At 43.7% G+C, this 24,931-nt stretch overlaps 1 protein-coding gene across 1 annotated transcript; it reads right to left on the bottom strand.

Annotated features, from left to right (window-relative positions):
- Positions 1-17,237: 17,237 nt before the first annotated feature.
- On the bottom strand, positions 17,238-18,452 carry ZCCHC3 (zinc finger CCHC-type containing 3; the record flags this gene model as incomplete). Its single annotated transcript, XM_082362349.1, has 1 exon — positions 17,238-18,452. One exon carries the CDS (start codon positions 18,450-18,452, stop codon positions 17,238-17,240), a length of 1,215 nt encoding a protein of 404 aa, XP_082218475.1.
- Positions 18,453-24,931: the final 6,479 nt, after the last annotated feature.

Genomic DNA, 24,931 nt, shown 5'->3' with positions numbered 1-24,931 from the left:
CTATGAACTTCTCTCCCATCCCATCCCCTGCTTTCCCTCACCTGATGTAATGTCTATCCTGAGTCTTCCCTTACACTTAAAAAAAGCTTAGCAGCTTTATTGAAATACCAGAGTATTCATGCATTTAAAGTATACAATTCAATGACATATTAAGGGAGCTATGCAACCATCACCACAATCAATTTTAGAATATTTTCATTGGGACTTCCCTGGTGGTCCAGTAATTAAGACTCTGCAGTCCCAATGCAGGGGCCATGGGTTTGATCCCTGGTCAGGGAACTAGATCCCGCATGCAGCAACAAAGATCCCGCAACTAAGACCCAGTGCAGCCAAATGAATAAATAAACATTAAAAAAAAACCCAACAAAATATATTCTCTTGTCTTTAGCTTTAAAAAAAGGGTATCATAAAGAGGAATAAAAAAAAAAAAAGGATATCATGCTGTATGTAATACTCTGGTATTTACTTTCTCACTCAATATTATAGTGGTAAGATTCATCTAAATTATTGCACCTGTGTGGGGTTCATTCATTTTCCACTGCAGGAATGTACCACAATTTTTCTGTCTAGTGTCCTGTCCCTGGACATTTGTATTATCGCCAGGTTTTTGCTCTTATGAACAAGTGTTCCTGTTAACAATCCTAAATGTGTTCCTGGTGCTCAAGTGCAGGAAGGTCTCCCAGGTATTTTATGGGAAGTGTGGTGGCTGCATCTGAGGATATGTGAGTGCTAACTTTTATAAGGTGATTCGAAACTTCCAAGTTGTACCAATTTACTTTTCCACAAGCAACATAGAAGAGATCCTCTTCGTCTACATCCTGTCCAAAGTTTGGTATTGTTAGACATCTTAATTTTTGCTTGCATTCTTCTAACCCATCACCCTTTCTATTTGCTTCATAGCACTCACCACATTCCGGAATTATTTTATTTGTTCACTTGTTTTTTGCCCATCTCCCCTCCACTGGAATGCCAGCTCAAAGAGGGCAGAGATTTTTGTCTGTTTTTTTTTTTTCCTGCTCTGTCCCTAGGAGAGTGCCTGGCACACAGTGGGTGCTCAATAATTATTTATTAAATGAAAGTCAGTGCTCTATCATAAGTGTGCTCAAATTCCTCCGGGAGCCCAGAGGAGGAAGTGAAATTTTGGAACCCAAAACCCAAAACTCTGGTCTGCCACTGGGATGTGATATTTATCAGTGCACACAGACTATCCTGAGTCCTTTCAAATGGGTGCCCCAGAGTCTAAACCTTGCCGGCCACAGTAGTTCAAGGCTTGGCTGACCACTGAGCTGTTCAATCCGGACTGTGGTAGATGGATGGTAAGGTTCTTGGAGAGATGCTGACCACTGCTGCCCCACTGGTCCAGGCCACCATCATCTCTTATCTGGGTACCTGCCCAGCCTCCTTTCTGGTCCCTGTACCCACCAGATCTCCTTCCATTCCATTCTCCTCCCTGAAGGCAGGGTGATGGTGTCTTTCAGTCAAAAATCTGATTGTGCATCTTCCCTTGTTAAAACCCACCAGTGGTTTCCCCATTACTCTCAAGATAAACACCAGTCTTTCACCTGGCCCACTAGGCCAAGATTGGTCTGACCCCTGCTCACCTATCTGACCTCCTCTCCCGATTTCTCGGTCTTGATCCACTCTCTAGTCACACAAGTCTCATTTCAGTTTGTGGAACAAGCCAAGCTTCCCCACACAGGGTGTTGTGAGGTCCATTCCCTCACCCTTTCCAGCACTCCTGCCTCTGTCTGCCTCCTTAGAGCTCTCCTAACCCCATGTTCCTTTTCTTCAGTGCACCAGTGACCTGCCTAGCTCATTTGACACTCAGAACAGATGGCTCCCTTAAATGACATTATTTTCAGCAGCAGTCATGAAATACAATGAATAATACTAATGATAATGGCCAGAAAAGAAATGCAGATGGTGACAATACTCTTTTATTGAACTTTGTATACATAATCATGTCGGTAAAAATAAATATTACAGTACAAAAAAGGAAAAGAGTATTTGATCCATACTTTTCAATTATATTGCTATATTTCTTTGAAAAATAAAAGAAACACACCCACACAGTGGTCTGTTGCAATAATAATTCCATTCCATTCCATTAATTACATTACAGTTTAAAAACAAATAAGAAATCACTTTAAAAATAAGAATCAATTTTAATATTAAATATATGATTCAGGGGCTTCCCTGGTGGCGCAGTGGTTAAGAATCCGCCTGCCAATGCAGGGCACACGGGTTCGAGCCCTGGTCCGGGAAGATCCCACATGCCACAGAGCAACTAAGCCCGTGTGCCACAACTACTGAGCCTGCACTCTAGAGTCCGCGAGCCACAACTACTGAAGACCCTGTGCCACAACTACTGAAGCCTGCGCGACTAGAGCCCGTGCTCTGCAACAAGAGAAGCCACCGCAATGAGAAGCCCGGGCACCGCAACGAATAGTAAGCCCCCCCCACCCCCCACCCCCACCCCAGCTCGTGGCAACTAGAGAAAGACAGGGCACAGCAACAGAAGACCCAACACAGCCAATAAATAAATTAAATAAATAAATAAAATAAATCTATTAAAAAATATATATGCTTCAAATTCGGTAAAACACAATTTTACTAAATAATAATATTATATATAATACTATTTTACTAAATAATAAAATTTGCTGTTACCACGCTTGGCCGTTCACTCTTTGTTTCACTGTTTTAAATTTTAAATACAAAAGCTTCAAGTGGTCACATAGAATGACAGAATTGAAGCAACTCAAGTTCTGGTTCTTCAGCTTCCTAATCACTGTGCTATCATTGTTTATTTTGAATCTATTGTTTAAACACAGCCATATGTTGTACCAAAGGGGCTGGAGACACAAGTACTCAGGAAGCGAGCTTGAACAATTCTGGACTGTTACGAACTTATTCTCAAAACTAACGCGTGTAGCTGTGTCTGACTTGGTGTGTGTTAGGGGCTGAATGTATAGCTGGGAGTGCTCTGAATTATCTTCCTTGTAGGCGATTATGTTTATTAGTGTACAAGTGATTAAAATATGCTGATTCGAAGCTTACAAATATATCATTAGGACTCAAGGTAGACCAACAACTTGATTTTCAGAGAGGAGTGTCTTAACACTGACATGGTTTAGAATTGCGGGCACATGGTAATAATAAAATGCAGAGAGATGTTCAATCAGTTTTATTGTTCTCAAATTCTCCGCAGACAATACACCCTTTCATTGCCTGCAGAGCCCCACTTGGTACACCACAACAGAGCAGAAGCTCCATGGGATCAAAGGACCCACCTGATTTCCACTCTCCCTAGCACTTAGCAGATCTTGGCACAACACAGAGTCTCAATACCTGTTCAGTGAAGGGAGGAAGGAGCCAAATCGGGTGTGGGCGTGGCTGTCACAGACACCATCATGCAACTCCACCCACCCCAACTGTGTCTAGCTCTAAAACATCAGTCTTTGAACCAGCACGGTCCTCAAAGACATTCATAATAAAGAGGGAGAGCAATAAGAACAAGGTAATTCATTTCTTGATTCATCTAAATGTCTTCTTTGAAAAATTCAAAGATTATGATCGTGTGTGTGTGTATGTACATTACAGGGCTCTTTTACTGAATAATGTTATAGAACTGCACATGGGGCTCTTGAGCACTTAAATATGGCTACTGCAAATTGAAATGTGCTACAGTGCAAAATTCTCACTGGTTTTCAAATACTTAGCAAAAAAAATTAAAATATCGTATTAATATTTTTGAGATTATAACATTTTGGATATATTGGGTTAAATAAAATACGTTAAAATTAGTTTCACCTGTTTCTCTGATTTAATTTTTTTTTTACTTTTTAAAATGTGGCTTCTGGAAAATTTAAAATAACACTTACGGCTTGCATTATATTTCTAAGAGGCAGTACTAATAGAGAAGATGGAGGTTTTCCTCATCCCTACTTGGCAAAATAAGAAGTTGGCAATTTTTGTCCATCTCCAAATTTTAAGATGAAGAGTTTTTTTCAGGGGTGAGAGGAGTTTTTTAAACTTCTCTGTGAAATCCCAAAGTCTTAAAGATCCTGACGGAATTCTGGGTTGCCTGTCCATAAGATGTAGTTTGAGACTCAGAGAAGCACAAGGCAGCAAGGAGAGACCAGACCTGGAGGCATGTTCATGGGGAGAAGAGGCCAGCATCAGGGGCATTTTAGCAGCACCAGCAGGGCTGATGGAATTGGGGAATCATCAGATTGGGGGAAGGAAGGGGACGGTGACTAGGATGGAGGAGCTGATTTTATCTGGACAGTGGGTTCCATCTGGTGACTCACATCACACCCCATCGGTACATCTCCACATCTCCTAGAGTACAATTCCCACAACCTGACTCTGAAATTCATTAGACTTTTCCTTTGGAGGTGACCATATTCTTTATCATGAAAGGGGACACTATTAATGATTATGCTGGAACAACAGAAATAAACTGGGACTGCCTGGGGAAACTGGGAAATAAGTCATTCCCACCTTATTGGATAAATATAGAGGACTCCCATAGGTGACTCAGAAGTCAAGCATGGAAATACTGGGGCTTTAAACAATCAAAGCACCCAGTATTTGAAGTCAAACTTTGTTCAATGTTATGAGTTTTTAGGGAGTTTCTTCAACTTATTTGCCTCAGTTTTCTCATCTGCAAAATGGGAGAGCATAATATTTCAGGACATGGAGCATGGTAAAGAGTCAATGAGTTGTGGGACTTCCCTGGCAGTCCACTGGCTGAGAGTCCGCGCTGGCACTGCAGGGAGCGCTGGTTCGATCCCTGGTTGGGGAACAGAGATCCCACATGCTGCGTGGCGCCGCCCAAAAAAATAAATTAAAAAAAAAAAAAAAGTCAATGAGTTGTAACAGGAGCAACAACAAAAGTACTCTATTGTGTGTATTCTCTTTAAAAGAAAATGTACAAAAAGGCAAAACTATAGAGATAGCAAAAAGATCTAACGGTTGTCAGGGTTTGGGGGGGAGAGGGTTGAATAGGTGAAGCACAGGGGACTTTTTAGGGCAGTGAAACTCTTCTGTATATTATAATGGTGGATATAAGACCTTATGCATTTGTCAAAACCCATAGAACTATACTTTAGAAAGAACAAATCTTAATGCATGAAAAATTAAAAAATCATTTATGACTGGGGAGAATCCCAAAATGGAATGCAGAATGTGACAAAACAAACTGTATTACAAATGTATGAAACAGCCTCATTAAAGGGGGTGGGGGAAAGGAGCTTGACTTAAGCAACTTTAGAAACGAGCGGGGTCTGTAAAACTAAAAGCAAAAGAAAGTGTACATAAAGTTGATAATGTTTCCCACAGGGGTATGGGTTGCTATACATTTTTCCTGGTGAATGCTGGGAGCCGGTTTCTCATTGTTGGAGTGGGAATTTACAGATGAGCAAGGGGAGGAGGCGAGAATGATTCATGTGGTAATGGATTAGAGCTGGAAATATAAATAGGACCTCACCTTTAGCTTAATATAGATGCAGATGGTTACATACAGAAATATTCATAGATATGTTTATGTACACAGGTTAGCATATACACATATATTTCTTTGTTCTGTTAGTTGAAATAGGAGGAATCTGGACTTTTGAGAAACAGCTAATTCTAGGACTGGGGCAGGGAATATACAAGATGAGTCTGGGGCAACATATAGTGCCAGAAGGTAAGAAAGTGCTCAAGAACAACAAAAGACACACAAAGATGGGAATATGTCAAAGGGACACAGGAGCCAACTAAAAGAGCTGCCAAAGGCCAAATCTGGACCAATTTGAGCAACAAAATTAAGCAGTACTGGATTATAACTGAAAGTATGAAATAAGTATCTATGAGTCCATTTATGTAAATAAATGACTAAATAAATAGAGGAAAAGAAACCCATCTTCAGTGCAGAAAAACTCCAAATAACTTACATAGATACTCCACCCTCAAGGGGGTAGAACATTACTCCCCACTCCTTAAGTGTGGGCCAAGCATAGTTACTTCTTTCCAAAGAGGAGAACATGAAAAGGGGTAAAAGAAGAGCAACTTTACAGAGGAGAAACCTGACAGATACTACCTCAGCCAGGTGATCAAGATCAACACCAACAGTGATAAGTCCTGTTGATGTCTGAGAAACTGCCACAGCCAAGAAGAATCTAGGAGACATGAGATAAATGCAATGTGGCATCCTGGATGGGATCCTGGGATAGAAAAAGGACATTAAGTAAAAACTAAGGAAATCAGAATAAACTATTAATGGTAACTAATGCACCATATTAATGTAAGATGTTGATAATAGAGGAAACAGGATGGGTTGGGGATATAGGAACTTTGTACTATCTTTGTAATTTTTCTGTAAATCTAAAACTATTCTAAAAAATAAAGTTCATTTTTAAAAAGATGGCACAGGGTTTTAAAAACACATTTAGTTTATTTAGACTTTAGAGTGTTAAAGCAATTACATAGTCAGCCTTAAAAATGGAATTTCTTCAATGGATTAAGAGAAATATTCATTTATCCTACAGTTTTAATATGTTTTGTCCAATAAAAGTCAGCTACCAATTACTTAGGTCAATGTCTCAGTGACTCAGCGTCTTTCATTTGTATGCATTTGAAATACAAACAAGGAAAGATGACTAGCTTCTTGATCATTTAAAATTAAATGAAAATACCTATATTGAAAGAAATCCACGTAGAGCAGATATCAACCCCATTGCCTAAATTTTCATTGCCTAAAATTGTTTTAGTAGAGAACGACATATATTGTTGTCTGATTGGAACAGTTTTGCTGTCCTTAAATAAAATACCAGCCAAAGATTATTCAGGCTGCAACTGACAGAGGCGTTATTGCTAGTTCCTTCTAATTTGGATAATTCCTTTTTTTGAAAAATCGAGTCTTGTTGCTTCATTGAAGCTGGAGGGAGAGCAGGACCGAAGCTCACTGGCGGTGTCCCTGAGCGGAAGGCAGGACTCTAAGCCAAGGGACCTGCCCATTGGTGGGCTGCCGGGCAGCTGTGGGGCGGGGACGCCTGGGATGGAGCTCATAGCCCATTGGCTGCGTCGCTGCAGGATGGTGTAAAGGACCGCCAAGGCCTGTGCTGCCGGTTTCCACGGCAACGGAGGCTTGAAAGAGCCACTCAGATTTCGGCGTTGGTTCCCAACTCCCCCCTTCCGGAGGGGGGATGGGCGGCCTGGATTTGAGGGCTGGTGGAGGAGGCGTGGGGGCTGGGAGTTAAGGGGACAGGGCTTTCTTCCGACCAAACCAACCAAGCAAAGCAGCATTTGAACTGGGTTCGAGAAACCTGGCCTGCGTGCTCACTGGAAAAAAATCAGACAAACAGAAAGGCGTTAAAGACGAAAGAGAAGAATGACATATAATTCCATCCTCCCTTGACCTCTCCATTGGTAACATTTTGCATGTGAACGAACACAAAGCCTAGCACAGAGTAGGAACGAGATACTTAGTGGGAGGGAGAAAGGGAGGAAGGGAGGAAGAATGAGGAGAGAAGGAGGGAGGATCCCTGATGTGGGCAACGTGGCGTGAGACAAGTGCCCGCCCTTTGAGGCCGAAAGTCCGCAGACAGACCTGACGGGGTATGACAGCCTTCAGTATGGGGGCTTGAAGGAGAGAGGTCTCGCCGGCGCACTGGAAGGACGGAGGGGGCGGCAAACAGGATCGTGACTAGGCATTTGGGAGACCTATCTCTGTAGTAAGACCGGGTTCACATTCCCAATGGCCCTGCCACTTACCAGATGCCAGTGCTTCAACTCTCCAGATACCAGTGCCCTTGTATTTGGGGAATGATAAACAGTACCCACCTCGTTGTGTTGGTGTCAGAACTGAGTTGAGATAATGCATGTCAACCTCTTAAAACGATGCCTGAAACTTAATAAACTGCAGTCACCAGCAGCTATTACCTTAATTGAAGACAGGGTAGGATTTGACTAGGTGGAGAGAATAGGGGGTTATCCTTATGTGGAGGGAGGAGCAGTGTGGAAATCTTACAAAAGAGACCAGTTTGGATGTCATATAGAAAATCATGGGAGATGTTAGCCAGAGGACAAAAAGGAAAAAATAACGATGAGAGCTATGTTTACTGAGGGTCTGGCACTCTGTGAAGCCCTTTACATGAATTTTTATTTAATTTTCTCATCAGCCCTGATAAGGCAGTTACCATTAAACACACTTTTCTGGTAAGGAAACAGGCCCAGAGAGCTTACATTTCTTGTCTGAGCTAAGAAATGGTACAACCAAACAGGGGCATTTGTAGTGCCCAGGACAAGAGTTCAATTGGAGGCCCATATACCACATGTCTCTGTAGTTAGAAGTGATACATCCATCATCAATCTAAGGTGTTAAATGAAATATGTTATATTCTCCTCCTTGACGGATCTACTTTCACAACAACTTGGAAGAGCCAGGTTCGAATTAGAATTCCAGGACCCTTGGAGGTCTGTGCCAGGGTGTGTTGGCCCAGGGAGGGCTACCCCCTGGATCCTGCATCCAACCCCTGTCTGGCTACCTCCCATCCCATCAGTGAGGGACCCAGCACGTATGAGTGGACACCCCAGCCTCCACATCCAGCTGTCTCTTGCAAACAGCTACTCTGAGACCTAAGCCTCAGGTCTGTAAGGGGTGCATCAGGCAGTGCAGACTGCCCTCAGCTGAGATGAACCCAGGGATGAGGCCACGAAGGTTCTAATTGAGCTTAGGGATATTTTGGAAGGGAATTCTGGGGTTTCAGAGAATGGTCTGGAAAGGGAGGGCACAGACTCTGGGTGGGCAGTTCCTCTTGTGCCTACAGATTCCCACCCCACCCCCTGAGGAAGGGCAGGGCTCAGGGCCAGAGCTACTCTTGCCAGGGATAAGGGAGTGTTTTGTTGAAGCTAGGTATTCACAATCCACTGTGCCTCACAGTGCGGGGGACATGCAGGCTAAGTCTCAGTGATATGCCCTCAGAGGAATAGGGGAGGATGGGCCTGACTTCCAGGCTGAAGGAAACCCTTACCAAAAGTGAGAAGACTGAAGGAGTGAATTCGATTTTTGTTTTGTTTTGTTTTGTTTTTTACATTGAATTTTTAAAATAATTATTTATTTATTTTTGGCTGTGTTGGGTCTTCGTTTCTGTGCGAGGGCTTTCTCTAGTTGTGGCAAGTGGGGGCCACTCTTCATCGCGGTGCGCGGGCCTCTCACTATCGCGGCCTCTCTTGTTGCGGAGCACGGGCTCCAGACGCACAGGCTCAGTAGTTGTGGCTCACGGGCCCAGTTGCTCCGCGGCCTGTGGGATCTTCCCAGACCAGGGCTCGAACCCCTTTCCCCTGCATTGGCAGGCAGATTCTCAACCACTGCGCCACCAGGGAAGCCCTGAATTCGATTTTTTTTAAAAAATTTTATTATTATTTTTTAATTGAAGTATTGTTGATTTACTGTGATTCAGGTGTATAGCAAAGTGATTCAGTTATGTATATAACTTTTTCAGATTCTTTTCCATTGTAGGTTATTACAAGTTATTGAATATAGTTCCCAGTGCTATACAGTAGGTCCTTGTTGTCTATCTATTTTATATATAGTAGTGTGTATCTGTTAATCCCAAAATTTGAATTTGCTTTTTGAAGATGAATGAATAAGCCCTTATTCAGTAGAGAGTCAGTGACAGGTGTGGTAAGGGATACTTTGAGTGTCATTTACAAAGGACAAGGAGGATACACACTACTGTATATAAAATAGATAAACAACAAGGACCTACCACACAGGGAACTACACTCAATACCTTATAATAACCTATAATGGAAAAGAATCTGAAAAGATATATATATGTAAAACTGAATCACTTTGCTGTATAACTGAAACGAACACAACATTGTAAATCAACTATACTTCAATTAAAAAAAAGGAATAAAAAAAGGATAAGGAGGTACATATCCTGATCTGTAACCACAGCCAAGTAATTTCTAGATCATTCATGCAATAAATATTTATTGAGCTTTTACTATGTGCCAGGCACAGTGCGAAATGTTGGAACTCTAACCAAGAGCAAAAAAAGTCCTGGTCTCTGCCCTCTGGGAGCTCAAAATTGAGAGACAGAGGCAGATATTAATCAAACCATGGCATAAATAAACATATCACTGTACCTGCAGTGACCACTAAAAGGAGGGGAGTGTAAGAGGGTTTTGTCTAGAAGGTTAGGGAAGGCTGCCGTTAGGAAGTGGCATTAGAGTTGAGCACCAGGGAAGGTAAGGGTTAACCACGGGTCTGGGAGGGTGAATTCCTGGAATGAGTAGCAGAAGCCCAGCCCGGGTGAGGGGGTGAGGCCCAGAGGAGGCTGGGCGGCCAGGCAGGGCCTGGTGGGCCCCAGGGAGGACACAAAGTCTTTGAAGGTCTTTTAAGCTGGGGCTTAATGTGATCAAATTTTGTTTTGGGGACGATTTTCCTGGGTGGAAGGAGACCAAGCTTGGAAGCAGGGAGACCAGTGAGTTGGCTTGGCTGCTCTAGAGTTTTAAACTTTCCCATCAAAATGTCTTATTTTTAAAGATAGAGGAAACGGACTCCTGTTTCTACAGAGTCTACAGGAATTTCTTTGAAGTCTTGTGTTGTGTTTTGCATTTTTTTGTTGTTAATTTTTTTTTTGCCAGAGATAATACATGAAATAGAAACAAAACCAAAGAAACCCCCCAGGGATATACCGTGGAAAATACATTTTCCTTCCAGCCCCAATCCCAAATATCCAGTTCTTCTCAGAAGCAACAGTTATCAATTTCACTAATATCCTTCCAGATTATTCTATACATAAATAAGCATATGTATATATTTATTCCATCATTTTAAAATGTAATATGTATATCAATTATCACATGGTACACTTTAAATATCTTACAATTTTATTTGTCAATTACACCTCAACAAAGCTGAAAAAAGTAAAATTAAAATGTAAACAGTAGCATACCATATCTTGCTTTGTTCACTTTAAAATGTGTCTTAGATGGTTTTTAATAGCCGTTCTTTTTAACAGCTGCACAGTGTTACACTATTTGAATGTGCCATAGCCTAACTACTATTGATACATAGCTGATAGATAATCAGGTTGTTTCCAGTCCTTGGTACCTTAAGTAATGCATCAGTGAACATACATAACATCTGACATATAACATCTTTGTGCACCTGTCCAAGTTTAGCTATAGATTCATTTCCTATGACTGCTGTGTTAAAGATTATGTAAATTTAAAATTTTGATAGTACCAAACAAACTGCTTTCCAAAGATGTTGGTCCATGTTTTATTTTAAAACTCTGCAAAGTTTGCATTCTCCTCCATAACATATCTGTTTATTTTCATGAAACATGTCCTCCCCCAAATATTCTTAGTCACTCTGACAAGCCAGCAAGTGGTGCTGTATGGATCCACTGGCTCTGCCCACGTCTGGTAACGTTCCCGTGGAATTCCACCTTCAACTTGGTATGATCTGACTCCTTAGCTTCCTCTTATACCATTCCACACTCCATCATACTGAACTCCTTCTGGTTGCTCTTTGTCAGCCATACCTGAAGTTGACATGAAGTAGGGAAATGGGCACTCTGGCTGAGAATAAAGTCCCAAAGGGGCCCAGAAGCCTCTTGCAAAAGGAATTGTATGCTAGGCTGACTCCCTAGAGCAGTAGAGAGCCCCAGAGGGAGTAAAAGGGTCAGAGTGCTAGATTGGCATTTTAGGAAGATTACTTGTTCCTTAGTCCACCTCTTTCTCCCAACACTCTAAAAGGTCTTCACCAATGACCTCCACATTATTCAATCCAATGGGCACTCTTCAATCCTGACTTATGAATCTTGACATTTCTCAAGGCCAATTTTACTTGACCTCTTGCAGCACTCAATACAGTTAATCCCTGCCACTTACAGCTATCCTCCCTTGGTTTATGTATCTCTACACTCTTGTTTTCCTTCTCCCTTTCTGGCTGTCCTTTCTTAGTTTGTCACGATATCTTTTTCCATCAGGGAAAACTCTCACATGTCAGAGTTGCATAAGGTATGATCCGAGTTGCTATAATCTTTTTCCCCTATGCTTTTTCTCATGACCCATTAGGAGATTATAAAATCAACTTAACAGGTCATATAAGCATTTATAAAAGAAGAAGCAATAGAATAGAAAATATCAGAGCACACCACCCACAGAGATCATATTATTTCTTTCTATATATAAACTTGTTTCTATGTATAAACTTGTTTATTTATATATAAGTATACATATGTATATGTTGGATGGCTGCAATGTAAAATGTATGCCTTCTGTGGAATGTGGTTAAAGAGTTTGAAAACCATTGCTATAGGACACCTGTGTTTATATCTCAAGCCCAGAGCTCTCCTTAGAATTTAAGGCCTGTGGATATTGAACCACCCATCCCACACCTTCTTTTAGATATCCTCTACAGGGACCTCAAACTCAACACAGCCAAAATCAAACTGAAGACCTTCATCCCAAACTTGGATTTTCTCCTCTGTTCTACACTTCAGGGAGTGGCCCCACTATCTCTCCAATTGCAGAAGCTGGAAACCTGGGTGACATCCTTGGTACTTACTTTTCCTCCAGCCTATGTCTGTCTTGTTGACTTAACCTCCTAAAAATCTCTTTACCCTGCCTGCTTTTCTGTATCTGCATCATCCAGCTCCAAGGTACCCTCATCTGTCACCTTGGTAAACTGGACTTCTCTACGCTTGGGCTTCTCTCTGACCCATTCTCTACAAAGTATCCTGAATGGTCTTTTAAAAATATAACCCTGATCATGTCACTTCCTTGCTCAAAAATTTTTCAATGGCGCCTCATCATTCTTAGACTCAAATGCTAAACATGGCTGACCAGACCTCCCCAAGAGATCTCCAGTCTTATTTTGAACCATCATCTCCCTCCCCCTCTCTGCATTGTAGCCACACTGGCTGTGCCAGATGTGGTTGGTCGGCAGACAGCTCCCATTCCCACTGTTAGTGTGCTTTCTGTGCTACTCATGCTGGAAAGCAAAAGCATTTCCTGACTCCCTTGCAGCTAGGGCTCCAGCAATTAGGTACACTTACATGAGGTTTGGAAGGTGGTAGTAGGCAGAAGTCAAACAATTTTGGCTGTTTTTGCTTTTAAGTAAGGTTGTGGAGACTCTAGTGTATGATCTCTGGCTTCAAGGGCTTGACATTCCACTGTTCTAGCAGTAGCATTGGCAGTAGCATCCTGTCCTTGAGTGGCAGCTTCCGCAGCGTGTCCTCAAACTCAGCCTTTCCAATGATGGCCTCCTGGCTCCTTTCTGACTGTGAGAGAGGTAGTAGCTCCCCTGGTAGGTCAGTTCCATGGTGTTCTAGGAATCATTCCTAATATCCAGCCTAGAGCCCATCACTTTCCTCAATACCTAGAGTGGTTTGTTTCTAAACACTGGCTTTCATTTGGTTTCTAGAATCCACTGTGCCTCCTCCCACTATAGGGTTGTTATACTTACGCAAACCTAGGCTCATACCCTTACCACCACTTAACCCCCACCCCCACCTTTCAATTAACTTTTTTTTTTAAATTAATTAATTTATTTTATTTTTTTTGGCTGTGTTGGGTCTTCGTTTCTGTGCGAGGGCTTTCTCTAGTTGTGGCAAGTGGGGGCCACTCTTCATCGCGGTGCGCGGGCCTCTCACTATCGCGGCCTCTCTTGTTGTGGAGCACAGGCTCCAGACGCACAGGCTCAGTAGCTGTGGCTCACGGGCCTAGTTGCTCCGCGGCATGTGGGATCTTCCCAGACCAGGGCTCGAACCCGTGTCCCCTGCATTGGCAGGCAGATTCTTAACCACTGCGCCACCAGGGAAGTCCTCAATTAACTTCTTATATGGTCTTTTGATCTCAGTTCAAACATTTTGTCTGGGAAGTTATCCCTGACCCCTCAAGAACAAATCAGTTTTCCTTATTAAACATGTCACTCTGTATGTTTCTTTCAATGCATTATTACAGATTATATATTGTGTAACTCTAGAATTCCAGCCCCAAAGGACTTGACTATTTTGCTGCAATCCATTGCCTTGAAAGAGTTGGTGCTTAACATACGAGTGTTAGAGTGTTAAATGAATGGAATGAAGGCGGCCAGAGTGGAGGGTGTTAGGACAAAATCAAGCCTCTTATTACACTGACAAGCCCTGTCACTTCCTCTTGGCCTTTTCCCAACCACATCTTCCTGTGACTCTCCAGCCAGCCTGAACACACCCTGTGCTCTAGCCTCCAGGTCTTTGCACAGGCTGCTTCTGTTGCTTGAATATCTTTTCCTTCTTCACTTGACTCCTTCATTTTGCAGGTTTCAGTCCAGACATCATCTCTTCTAGTAGAGCTGCATTTGAGACAATTCTATACTCTTTTCTAGAACATTAAAAAATACTTAATATTATTTTAAAAATTGCTTCCTTATTACTTATCTGTAGCTCTCTCTGCAAGTGCACAGTCTTATTCACGGGTGTATGCAGAGTGCCTTGTGTGGGGTCTGGCTCTTAATGGCCTTCAGTATTGTTGTAAGCTGAACGAATGAACGTCAGCTAGTCAGCCAGCCTCAGGCTGGGGATCTCGACACACTTCCCAGGAGCCCATGAACAGTGAGGGATTGTAATTTGGGGGCTGCTAGATCAGGAGAGGAAGCTGGGGGAGGTTTGTTCTGCTCCAGCCCGTGGCTCAGTCCCCAGACTGCCAGGCTGGAGGCCCTGGAGCGGATGGGGGGTGGGGAGGGGAAGGGCAGGGAAACAGTTTCTTCCTCTGCTCTCTCCAGTAGAGTTGGGGGGGAGGGGCAGAGGGAAGATTCCTTCCAAGGAGGCTCCTTGGCACAGCGCCTGCTAGGAGGAAGGGGGAGGGGACTATGATGAATACAGGCTTTTTCCCCCCACGTCAGGCCTCCAGCACTGTGAGGGAGGGAAACCCGTGGCAGAGGATGGGGAGAGGAGGGGGAGAGAGAGGACAGAGGGAGGGAGGGAAGGAAGGAGGAGGGAAGACTGTGTTTGCCTTGGGAGACAGGAAGGAGAAAGGCTGAGCTGGCTCTGAAAGGCAGGATTCTGAAGAGCCAACCAGGCCTCAACTGTACCAGATCAGCTCTGGAAATACCCTCAAATCACTGAGTCAGAGAATCAATACACTGGGAACATTAATTCTTAGGATCAGATCATCTTATCATCTCAGAGCTAGAAAATCCCTCAGAGGGTTGTGTCTGGAGTCTCCAGGGCTAGCTTGGAGGAGTGAGTCAGCTCTATGGGAAATTTCCTGGACCCTTTCTCTCTTCCTCCCTTATAGTTGGAAGAGATGGCATTTTTTCTAAAGCCCATGAATACTTTGTATCCAATTCAGTACACTTAAAATAACTGTTAAGATGATGAAACTGACATCCTACCTCAGTTTTTCCCACTGGTTTGTAATCTCCCAAGGGCAGTCCCTCTCAGTCATGTTAGTACTATTCAGAACTGTGGTCTCAAACCTGGCTGCCCAACAGAGTTGCTAGGGGCGCTTACTAAAAATATTTCACTCACTCCAGTGATTCCGATTGCTCGGAACTGAGTTAGGACTTAACACTTTAGTTTTAACAGTATGCTAAGTGATTTTGAAGCAAAGGTTTAGGTAACAACTCCCAAGGGCCTGGGAAAACATAGTAGGTGTTAAGTGTTGCCTGTGGGGCTGGAAATGTATATGCAGAGTAAACAAATGGAGTGTGGGAAGTCTTGGTTGAACTAGGGTCTGTGAACCTATGCATCTAACATTTCGAAAGGAAATAGTGCAGCACTGTTAGCAATACAAAAGATAAATATTTATTCAGAACAAAACTTTAAACAATCGATTTTACATTCTAAGCCACAAGGAAATAGCAAAACATAAAGGAAAGACAAAAACTAAAAGAAAAGCAGTGTACTGTCTTTTCTACTTTAACTTGATAACACTTAGTAGACCCAATGCCCTCTAGCTTGGCCTATTTCCCAAGTACATTTTAGAGTTAACAGCTCATTTGGAATTCCGTTTTTCTCCTGAGAGTCCAGGAGGTTGCAGATGAGCTCCAGTCAGCTGCTTCTCTGGGGACGCCAGCTATTGAGGCTAAGATGCAAATGTAAACCTTTCTTTACTCAGGAGCACCTCTATTTCTCACTGGTGGCAATGAACGGGGAAGGGGAAGGCCACAAAGGAGCAGGGCCACTTTAATCCAGATATGGTACCCCAGGGGGCAATGAGTACACCCTGGATTATGTTCCTTTGTCCCTTCCGTATCTCCCAAGTATTCTGAAGCTCCTGCCAAATCTTCTGCTTCCTTCCCCAGATGATTTCTTAGCATTCCTCTGGGCTCATTATTCTGGAAAGAGCAGACTTTCTGGGCCCTCAAGTGTTGAGGAAAATGTTGTGAGGTGTGAGAGGTAGTGGAATGAGCACCGGGCTTGGGGTCAGGGAACTCTACTCTAGGCTAGCTCTGGCACCAGACAGCTATGTGATTTTGACCCAGTCATTTAACCTCTCTGGTCCTGTTTCATCTGTTGGAAAACCAGTGGATTGGTCTAAACCAATTTTTAGGTCTTTTCCAGCAGGAAAATTCTAGATTCCATGATTCTGTGAAGAATGGTTTCTGAGCCACTGAAAGTGCTGTCACAAAGTCCATGCATTTTAATGCCGTAAGAGAGGCCCTTGGCCACCATTCAGAGCTTATTGACTCAGTTTACATACACTTCTAACAACACTGGTTTCACAAATTCTCAGACCACATAGATTAGAAGCAGCAAATTAAAAGGGGACGGGATGAGCTGCAAAAGATAGACACCCTGACAGAAGCCAGGGTCAACAATGTTCTCAATTCAACAAACACTGATGGAGTGCCGACCATGTGCTGGGCCCCTACCTAGCACTGGGGCATAAAGATGAGCAAGGCAGCCGGAGAATGAAAATCCGGGGAGAAGACAAGGGGTGGGGAGTAAAAAGTACCAGAAAAAAAATCTCCAAATACAAAAATGAAAATAAATTTTAAAAAAGGGAGGGGAGACATATCTGCACACTACAGTTCTCGGTCGGTAGTCGTTACTGATGACAGAGTCACCAAATTCAGGAAAGGCTGAAATGGAGTAAACTCAGTTTAGGAAGGCAAAGTGAGATGTCTCTTGTAGTTTTAAGAAGATCTCCTCCAAAAACGATAAAAAATGGTTTAAAAAAAAGTTTTGGCACTTAAGAGGGGTAAGCTGGCTCTGTGTTCACCCTGGCAGGCAGGTGGGTGTTCAGTGCCCGGCCACGCCGGTTAGCTGAGCTGCCACGGAATTGTGAACCGCTTTGGGACACTGGGCAAAGGCGTGTCCTCGTTTGCCACAGAGGTTACACACGATGCCCTTCCGGCAGTAAGGGCTCAGGTGCCCCTCCTCCCCGCACCTGAAGCACCTGTCCTGTGTGCAGCTGCCACTCATGTGGGTCCGGGAACCACATTTAAAGCACGTCTTGGGCTGCCCCTTGTACCAGCTGTAGCCCCTCTCGGCCCCCAAGAAGAAGGCCCCCGGCAGGTGCCTGACCCCGCCCTCCCCCTGGCGCAGCTCGATCTCGCACTTGTACTCCCCGGTCCAGATCCCAAACCTGTCGGTCACTTTCACCGGCACGGCCAACACATCGCAGTGGCGCTTGAGCCAGGTCACGATGTCCTCCACGTCCACCGTCTCGTTCCGGAAGAGGATGAAGAGCGTCTTCAAGCTGGACTTGCTCCGCCCCAGCACCACAAAGTTCTCCCAGCAGTCCTCCTGCTCGCGCTTCTCCTCGTAGACGCGTAAGAATAGGGCCAGCTTCTCCGCCGAGCGGAAGCTCACGTCGAACTCCCGGCTGCCAGGGATCTGAATGACCGCGTAGATGTCGCTCGGGTCCATGCCGATGGAGCGGAGGATGAGCGCGCCCACCACGAAGTCCCGGGTTGGGCAGGCGCCCTCGTCTCCCTGGAAACAGATGCGCACGAGGAAGCGGCCCTTGCCCGGGCCCGCCGCGGGGCCAGCCGCCGTCGCCTGCTCGTCCTGGGGGGGCCGCTCGGCCGCGTCTTCGGCCGCGTCGGGCTTGGTCGGGGCCGCCATGGCCGCCGCTTCGGCCTTCTTCCTCCTGCCCACCTCGGCTGCGCCCTTCTTCTTGCGGGCGTCCGTCGCCTCGCCGGCCGGGTCTCTCCGGCGGCCCTTCGGGTCCCCGCGGCCGGCAGGGGGGAAGTCACCGAGGCCCGGCGCCGCCAGGCCCGCGGGGGCGCTGAGCCCGCCGCGCGCGCCGTTACCGCCCTCCTCCTCCCGCCGCGGAGGCCGCGACTCGCGGAACTCGCCCTTCTTCTCGGCCAGGTTCTTCACCACCTGGGCCCAGCCCATCTTCTCGCGGCCGCCCTCGGCCTCCTCGGCCCGGGCCGCCGGGCGCGCAAGGGACAGGAGCTGCGTCCGCCCCCGCTTCCTCTCCTCCTCCGCGCCGCCGCCGGTGGCCATTTTACCTCCTTCCCAGCATCCTCCACTCGCTCCCGCAGCCAAAGGGCGCCCATGGCGCGCGCCCGCCCGCCCGGGGCTGTGGGGGTTTGGGCTTTTTTTTTTTTTTTGAAATTCGACGCTTCTCTCCCCCGCCCGACTAAGGTATTTACTTGCGGCGCTCGGCGGTCAGCGGCCGCGGGCCGGGAACCCCCTGGTAACGGCCTGGCCGCGTTTCCGTTAGTGCTCGCTCCAACCCTACCTCCTCGGCACCGAAGTGGGATGCGGAGCTTGGAGCGCGTCCCTGTCCCTCGCGAGGGTTTGGCAGCCTTGAGCCTCGCTCTCGAGGATTTGGTATTTCGCAAGCGGTCCTCGATGATTTCATTCAAGCAGTTTTACTAACGGCCCACAGCCCGAAGGCGGGAGAGAGTTGAGGAAGATTTCGCCCATTTTGTTTTCACTTTTGTACCTTTTCTATTAAAAAAACAAAGACAAAGCTTAGACCTTCCTCCTCCCAGAGCAGATCACAATGCATTATTTTTCCAACGGTGGATTATGGACATTTTCAAACATACAAAAAGTGGAAAGAATTTTGCAGTGAACATTTTAACTTTAAAACTATTTTATCTTTCATTAAAATTTTGCTATACCTTATCACACTGCGCCTGTATCCATCACTCCTTATTTTTTGATACATTTCCAAGTAAGTCATACTGAATTATTTTTTAAAAAAACCTCCATCATATTCATGATGACAGTTATATTGAGCGCTTAAGTGTTCGATACTGTTCTAAGCACACTGCAAGCTTTATCACATGGAATCTTCCAAAACAATGTTGTAATTATACCCATTTTACAGGAGGCAGGGGCTTGGAGATGGGAGTTAAATCACTTGGCCAAGTGGCAGAGTTAACAGGCAGCCTCCACGCGTAGGTGGCTTATACTTCTACTTCTTTGCTCTGACATTTTGGATAGACTCTTTGGATCAGACTCTCCAGGAAACGCCGTTCACACAGATTCCCTAACTAAAGTTAGCACTGGACACAATCCTTATTCCTCCCTCATCTGTCTCAGCTGGTGCTTCAGAAACATTGATAAAATTTGGGTAGTTGAGGGGGTGGGGTTAATACCACCTTTTGTCGTCTTGTTTTCTTTACCATAGCTGCTTGTGTTTCAGGGTGCTCCAGTGATCTTTCTGGGTTTAGTGAAAGAAAAGGATTGTGGAGTCAGGGAGACCCTAGTTTGAATCTGACTGCTTCAAATGTCAGCTTTGTCACGTGGGGCCAATGACCTCAGTTTTCATAGCTCAATTTGCTCATCCATAACAAAGGGATATTAATATCTACTCTCAGAGGACGAATGTGGGGGTCCAAGGAGATAACCTGTGTCAAAGAGCTTAGTCCACAATGGGTTTCCAGGGAAGGTTATTCTTCCTTTCTGCCGGTGTTGGATTTTTCCCTATTTCTCTTGCAGTTCTGCTTAGCATCTGGGAGTCCCTGTGAGTTCTTAAGATCTTTCCCTTTACTCCGATTCCAGTACTGGTTTCAGGAAGACAGCATCTCCAACTCTTGTGCTATTTGGACCTTCCGATTCCTTCACTTTATAACTCCCGACGTGCTCTCATCCATCCCTTCTCTGCCACACATCCCCAGGATCGTACTGGGATCATTAAGCAGAAGCATCAAAGTCTTAGATTCACACATTCCACTCTTTTATTCTTTCTGCTTGCCTGCTCAGATCTTTCCACGGTGAGGGTATTTACGTAGCCAAACAGAACCCTTGTATTTTAAATAATCTCTTTTATTCCTCTCACCCTAACTCCCCACCCCAGGTAACTAGCACACAATCAAATATCTATGAGGCAGGTACCTTAAATAAGGAAAAGTGCTGGGAGAACTGGAGGGCACATATTCTACCTGAAGGGGCAGCTGCTAGTCAACTCCAGCTAATTATCGTTCCCACTGTGGCCAGATTTTCCTGTTTTTAAAGTGAAGCCTAACTCTAGTTTCTTTTTTTTAAAATGGGAAACATTCTTCCTTCTCCTTCTTCTTCGAGGTTGTCTCAGCTATATTTGGATCCTCTGTATAAATTTTAGAACCAGCTTACTAAATTCCAGGAAACCACTTTTGGGGATTTTAATTGGGTTTGCATTGCATTTATACAGAATTGCCATATTGTAATGCTGACTCTCCCCATTAGTGACCCTCCTGGATTTCTCATTTATGTAAGTCTTATTTTATGAATTTCAATAACATTTTATAGTTTTCTTCCTAAAGACTTCGTATAATTTTGGGGGGGATTTATTCCAAGGTGCCTTGGTTGCTGTTGTAAATGGTATCTTTAGAAATCACATATTTGTTTTCGGTATTTAAAGGAAACACAATTGAGTTTTTTGTATTGAACTCACATCTAGCAACAATGCTGAAATCTTTTAAGATTTCCAATGGCTTTTGGAATCAATTTGCTTTTCTATGTTGACAATCATATTGTCTGCAAATAACGAAGGTTTTTTTCTGTTTAGATCTTACACTTTTTCTTGTCTTACTGCGCTAGACAGGACCCCTCATGTAACCAACATATATTAGGCATTTTTGTTTTGTTTCTGACTATTAAGATATCTGTTTGTGTTTTGAAAAGGTTTGATCAGTGGACTGGGGTCTGGCTCCATCTCAATTTTACTAACCATATCTTCTTCTATCATAAGATTTTGTTGGTGTGGGTATGGCCATTCTTTCCATCAATGCCATTTTTCTCAAGTCAACTTTTGCAGATCCAGGTTTTCTATATTCTCTTTTTACTTTTATTTCTTGTTGATGATCACTATCAGCACTGTGAATTGGATAAAAGACTGAACATTTATATTTATTTCTCACTGAATTTATTCAAAAATTGTCAGCCATTCTCCTCAGCAGTGCTCCAGCAGTCACCTTGGTCTGTTGTAGAGATCACTGAACCAGGAGCTGCGGGGCCAGGCAGGTATCCTGCGAGCAAAGCAGTGCAGATGGGCACCGAAGCCATCTGAAGATGGCAGCCTTTACTCATTTCTGGCAGATTATCACCACAGAGGGTTATCAGAATTGGTCAGTTTGGCATCTCAGTCTGGGTTCTTATGGACAGAGTTTTGGAATTTGCGCTATTTTTAAAAAGCTAGTTGGGAGACTGGGGAGGAGGCATGATTTGAGGTGGACTTTGAAAGAACAGGTTCTGAAGAGCAAGAGAGAAAAAAAGTCTGTTGGTTAGAATTATTGTTCCTATTCACAGATGAGGAAATTAGGCTCGATCATGGAAGTGAGTTGCCCAGTGTCACAAAGCTTGTAGTAGCTTAGTGATTGTCAAAATCTGAACCCCCATCAACCCAACTCTAAAGCTTAAATGGTTAGCCACTTATGTGCTTCTGCCTCATGTCTGTGAAATGGAGATAACCATACCTACATCAAAGTTACTGTTTACTGACAACTTACATTCATGGTTGTATTAGTACACAAGCTAGGCTCCTTTTTTTTTTTCGCGGATGCTGATTACACCTGTTTAATTAATTAACAATACAGCAATTTTAACAGGGTGGCATGGTCCAGAGAAAACTGTTACATTATGCACTTGATATTTCATTAAAAATTTTTCCTTAAAACTAAAAGGTTTCATTATAACAGATACATTTCAAATGTACTTTATTAAATCATTGCTAATTAGAGCCTAAGCAATTATAAAGAAATTACGCAATGATATTCAACCAGAAGTTATTTTTCTGGACATAGACATATTAATGTACTTCTGTTGAAAAATTTTAATCTCCAGCAAAAATAACTGCATGTAGACATTATTCTGTTTTCTGGGAGAGATCTGGGAGGACAGGAAAGGGCTGGGTGTGTTTATAAGAATAGACCAGTAGGTGTTTCCATCAGGGAGGTGGTACTAATCAATATTGAGACTCAATACTCAGATAAATTTCAGGTTAAAAACATTTGTTAAGATAGGTGATAATTGGGCTATTTTTATATTGACAATTGAGACAAGACTATAAACTGTCAGTCAATGTTTAGGGACCCAGCATCAAGGAGGGCCTTATGGTGAGGTCGTCAGGTAAATAACTAGCACATACAAATCAAAGACTGTGTTCAGGACAACAGAGCCACACCCACTGCCTGATGGACAGGATTCACCTATTAACCTCATCACTTTATAGAGTCTGCCTAACACGAGAAAGTCCTCCAAGTTCTGATAGCCAGATACCGACAAGAAAGGCTGTTGAAACTTATTTAATTAGACACATTGAGGTACTACTGCTATTAGGAGCCTGTTGATAAAGATTTTCCATCATACATTATTACAATATTTTTTCAGGTAAAAAACTTGGTTTCAACTGTTACGGTCATAAAAGTATTTCCCCTGGGGTTTCCTCCACATAGAGAAGTTATCCATATAATTATTTTTAAATAGTCTTCCTAACTTTGGGAAAACTTTGCCCTCCCTCCAACACACACACACACACCATGTGTGTGTCTTCTTCAGTTACTTTCATCAGTGTTTTGTAGTTTTCATTGTACAAATCTTTCACTTCTTTGGTTAAATTTTTAAAACATTTTATTGGCATATAGTTGATTTACAATTTTGTGTTAGTTTCAGGTGTATAACAAAATGATTCAGTTATACAATATACATATATTCATTCTTTTTCAGATTCTTTTCCCTTATAGGTTATTACAAAATATTGAGTACAGTTCTCTGTGCTATACAGTAGGTCCTTGTTGGTTATCTATTTTATATATAGTAGTGTGTATATGTTAATCCCATCCTTTTAATTTATCCCCCCCCACCTTTGGTAACCATATATTCGTTTTCTATGTCTGTGGGTCTATTTCTGTTTTGTAAATAAGTTCATTTGTATCTTTTTTTTTTTCAGTTTCCACATATAAGTGATATCATATGATATTTGTCTTTCTCTGGCTGACTTACTTCACTTAGTATGATCATCTCTAGGTCCATCCATGGAAATGAAATCATGAAATGGTCAGCCCATGTGCCCAGTAAAAATTCTAATACTACAGAAGAAGGTAGAGTGGATATTGGAGGTCATTAGCAGTCTTTACCACAATGGTGCTAGTCAGTCTTTAAAACGAAACAGTGAAGTAGGCATTATTATGCCTATTTTACTGACGAATATATTGAGGTTCAGAGAAATGAAGCAACTTGCTTAAGGGTGAGCTGGGATTGGAACCCTGACTCATGTTTGACTCACCATGTTCTACTCCCTCCCCAGTGAAATTGTTCCTTTGTGAGTTTTGCTGCTTCTCTTTTGTTTCCTTCTCACTCAGTAGTGCAATGTTAGCATGGATGTCTACACTCTCTGGGCTGTGAGCCTTCCTCCAAATGCTTATTCTCTGGCATAATAATCATGTCCCAGAGGGAGAAGATAGTGGACTTGCAAAGGCTGGGTGCCGTGGGGCCACATGTGTGAGCTGTTACTTCAGTATTTGCAACAGATGTTGGAAAGCAAGTCTATAAACTGCAACCTCTTCATGAAAGAGCAGTGTAGCCAGCTGACCCAGGAGAAGGAGGCCAACGCCAAGAGACGAAAGAACCACTTGACTCTCAGCGTCTGGACCTGGATCAACATCAGCCTATTCCATGGGAATGAGAAGCTGGTAGAGTCCATGAAGGGGACATGATCAGAAGCCCAGTCTTATGTCCACGTGGACAAACTCTTTGACATTTTTCTGAGACCTGTCTTGGCAGTGGGTGTGGCTGGTGCACGTGCATGGAGAGTGAGCTGGAACACAGGTACAAGAGCACCTTCTGTGATATCGTCAGGTTGTACTGGACTCTCAGCAGACCCTGCCAGTAAAGGAGCACCTTGTAGAGTATGACTTGGGGTCCAAACTGATAGTTTCCAAGATGCTCAACTGAAGATGCCAAATCTATCTCATCAGCATGCAAGCAAATCCTATCAGGCTATGCACATTGATTCTGGCTCTTTAGGACTACTTGACTAAGTTTGTCCTCCTATAGCCTCTCACCACCAAGTGGGTCCAGGAGGACACCCTGTTGGACATCTTCACTGTGCTCAGGGAACCCAGAGTCTTGCAGACTAGTATTGATGATATTTCTTCGTCCAGACTGACAAGGGCTCACACAGATGTGGCCAAGCTGAAGATGGCCCATGAATATGACAGGGCTCCGTGGCTTGTAGACGCACCGCTCTGATCTCTGCCTCTCTCGTTACATGGCATTTTCACTGTGTCTGGGTCTCTTATCTTCTTATAAGGACATTAGTCATATTGCATTAAGGGCCCAGCCTTTTCCCAGTATGACCTCCTCTTAACTAATTACATTTGTAACGACCCTAGTTCCAAATAAGGTCATATTCTGAAACTCTGGGAAGGACATGAATCTGGGGGGAACACCATTCAACCCAGTGCACTGTTGACTGCTTAGATGCAGAGCAATGACACACAACACTAGCCCCAGGGTCTGTAGTTTGTTCAGATGATGAAAGACTCAACACG

The sequence above is a fragment of the Balaenoptera borealis genome (genome assembly GCF_965194805.1).
Source record: "Balaenoptera borealis genome assembly, chromosome: 16".
Lineage (NCBI taxonomy): Eukaryota > Metazoa > Chordata > Mammalia > Artiodactyla > Balaenopteridae > Balaenoptera > Balaenoptera borealis.
The sequence above is the reverse complement of the archived record's forward strand: the minus strand, read 5'-3'. Positions and strand labels throughout refer to the sequence as shown.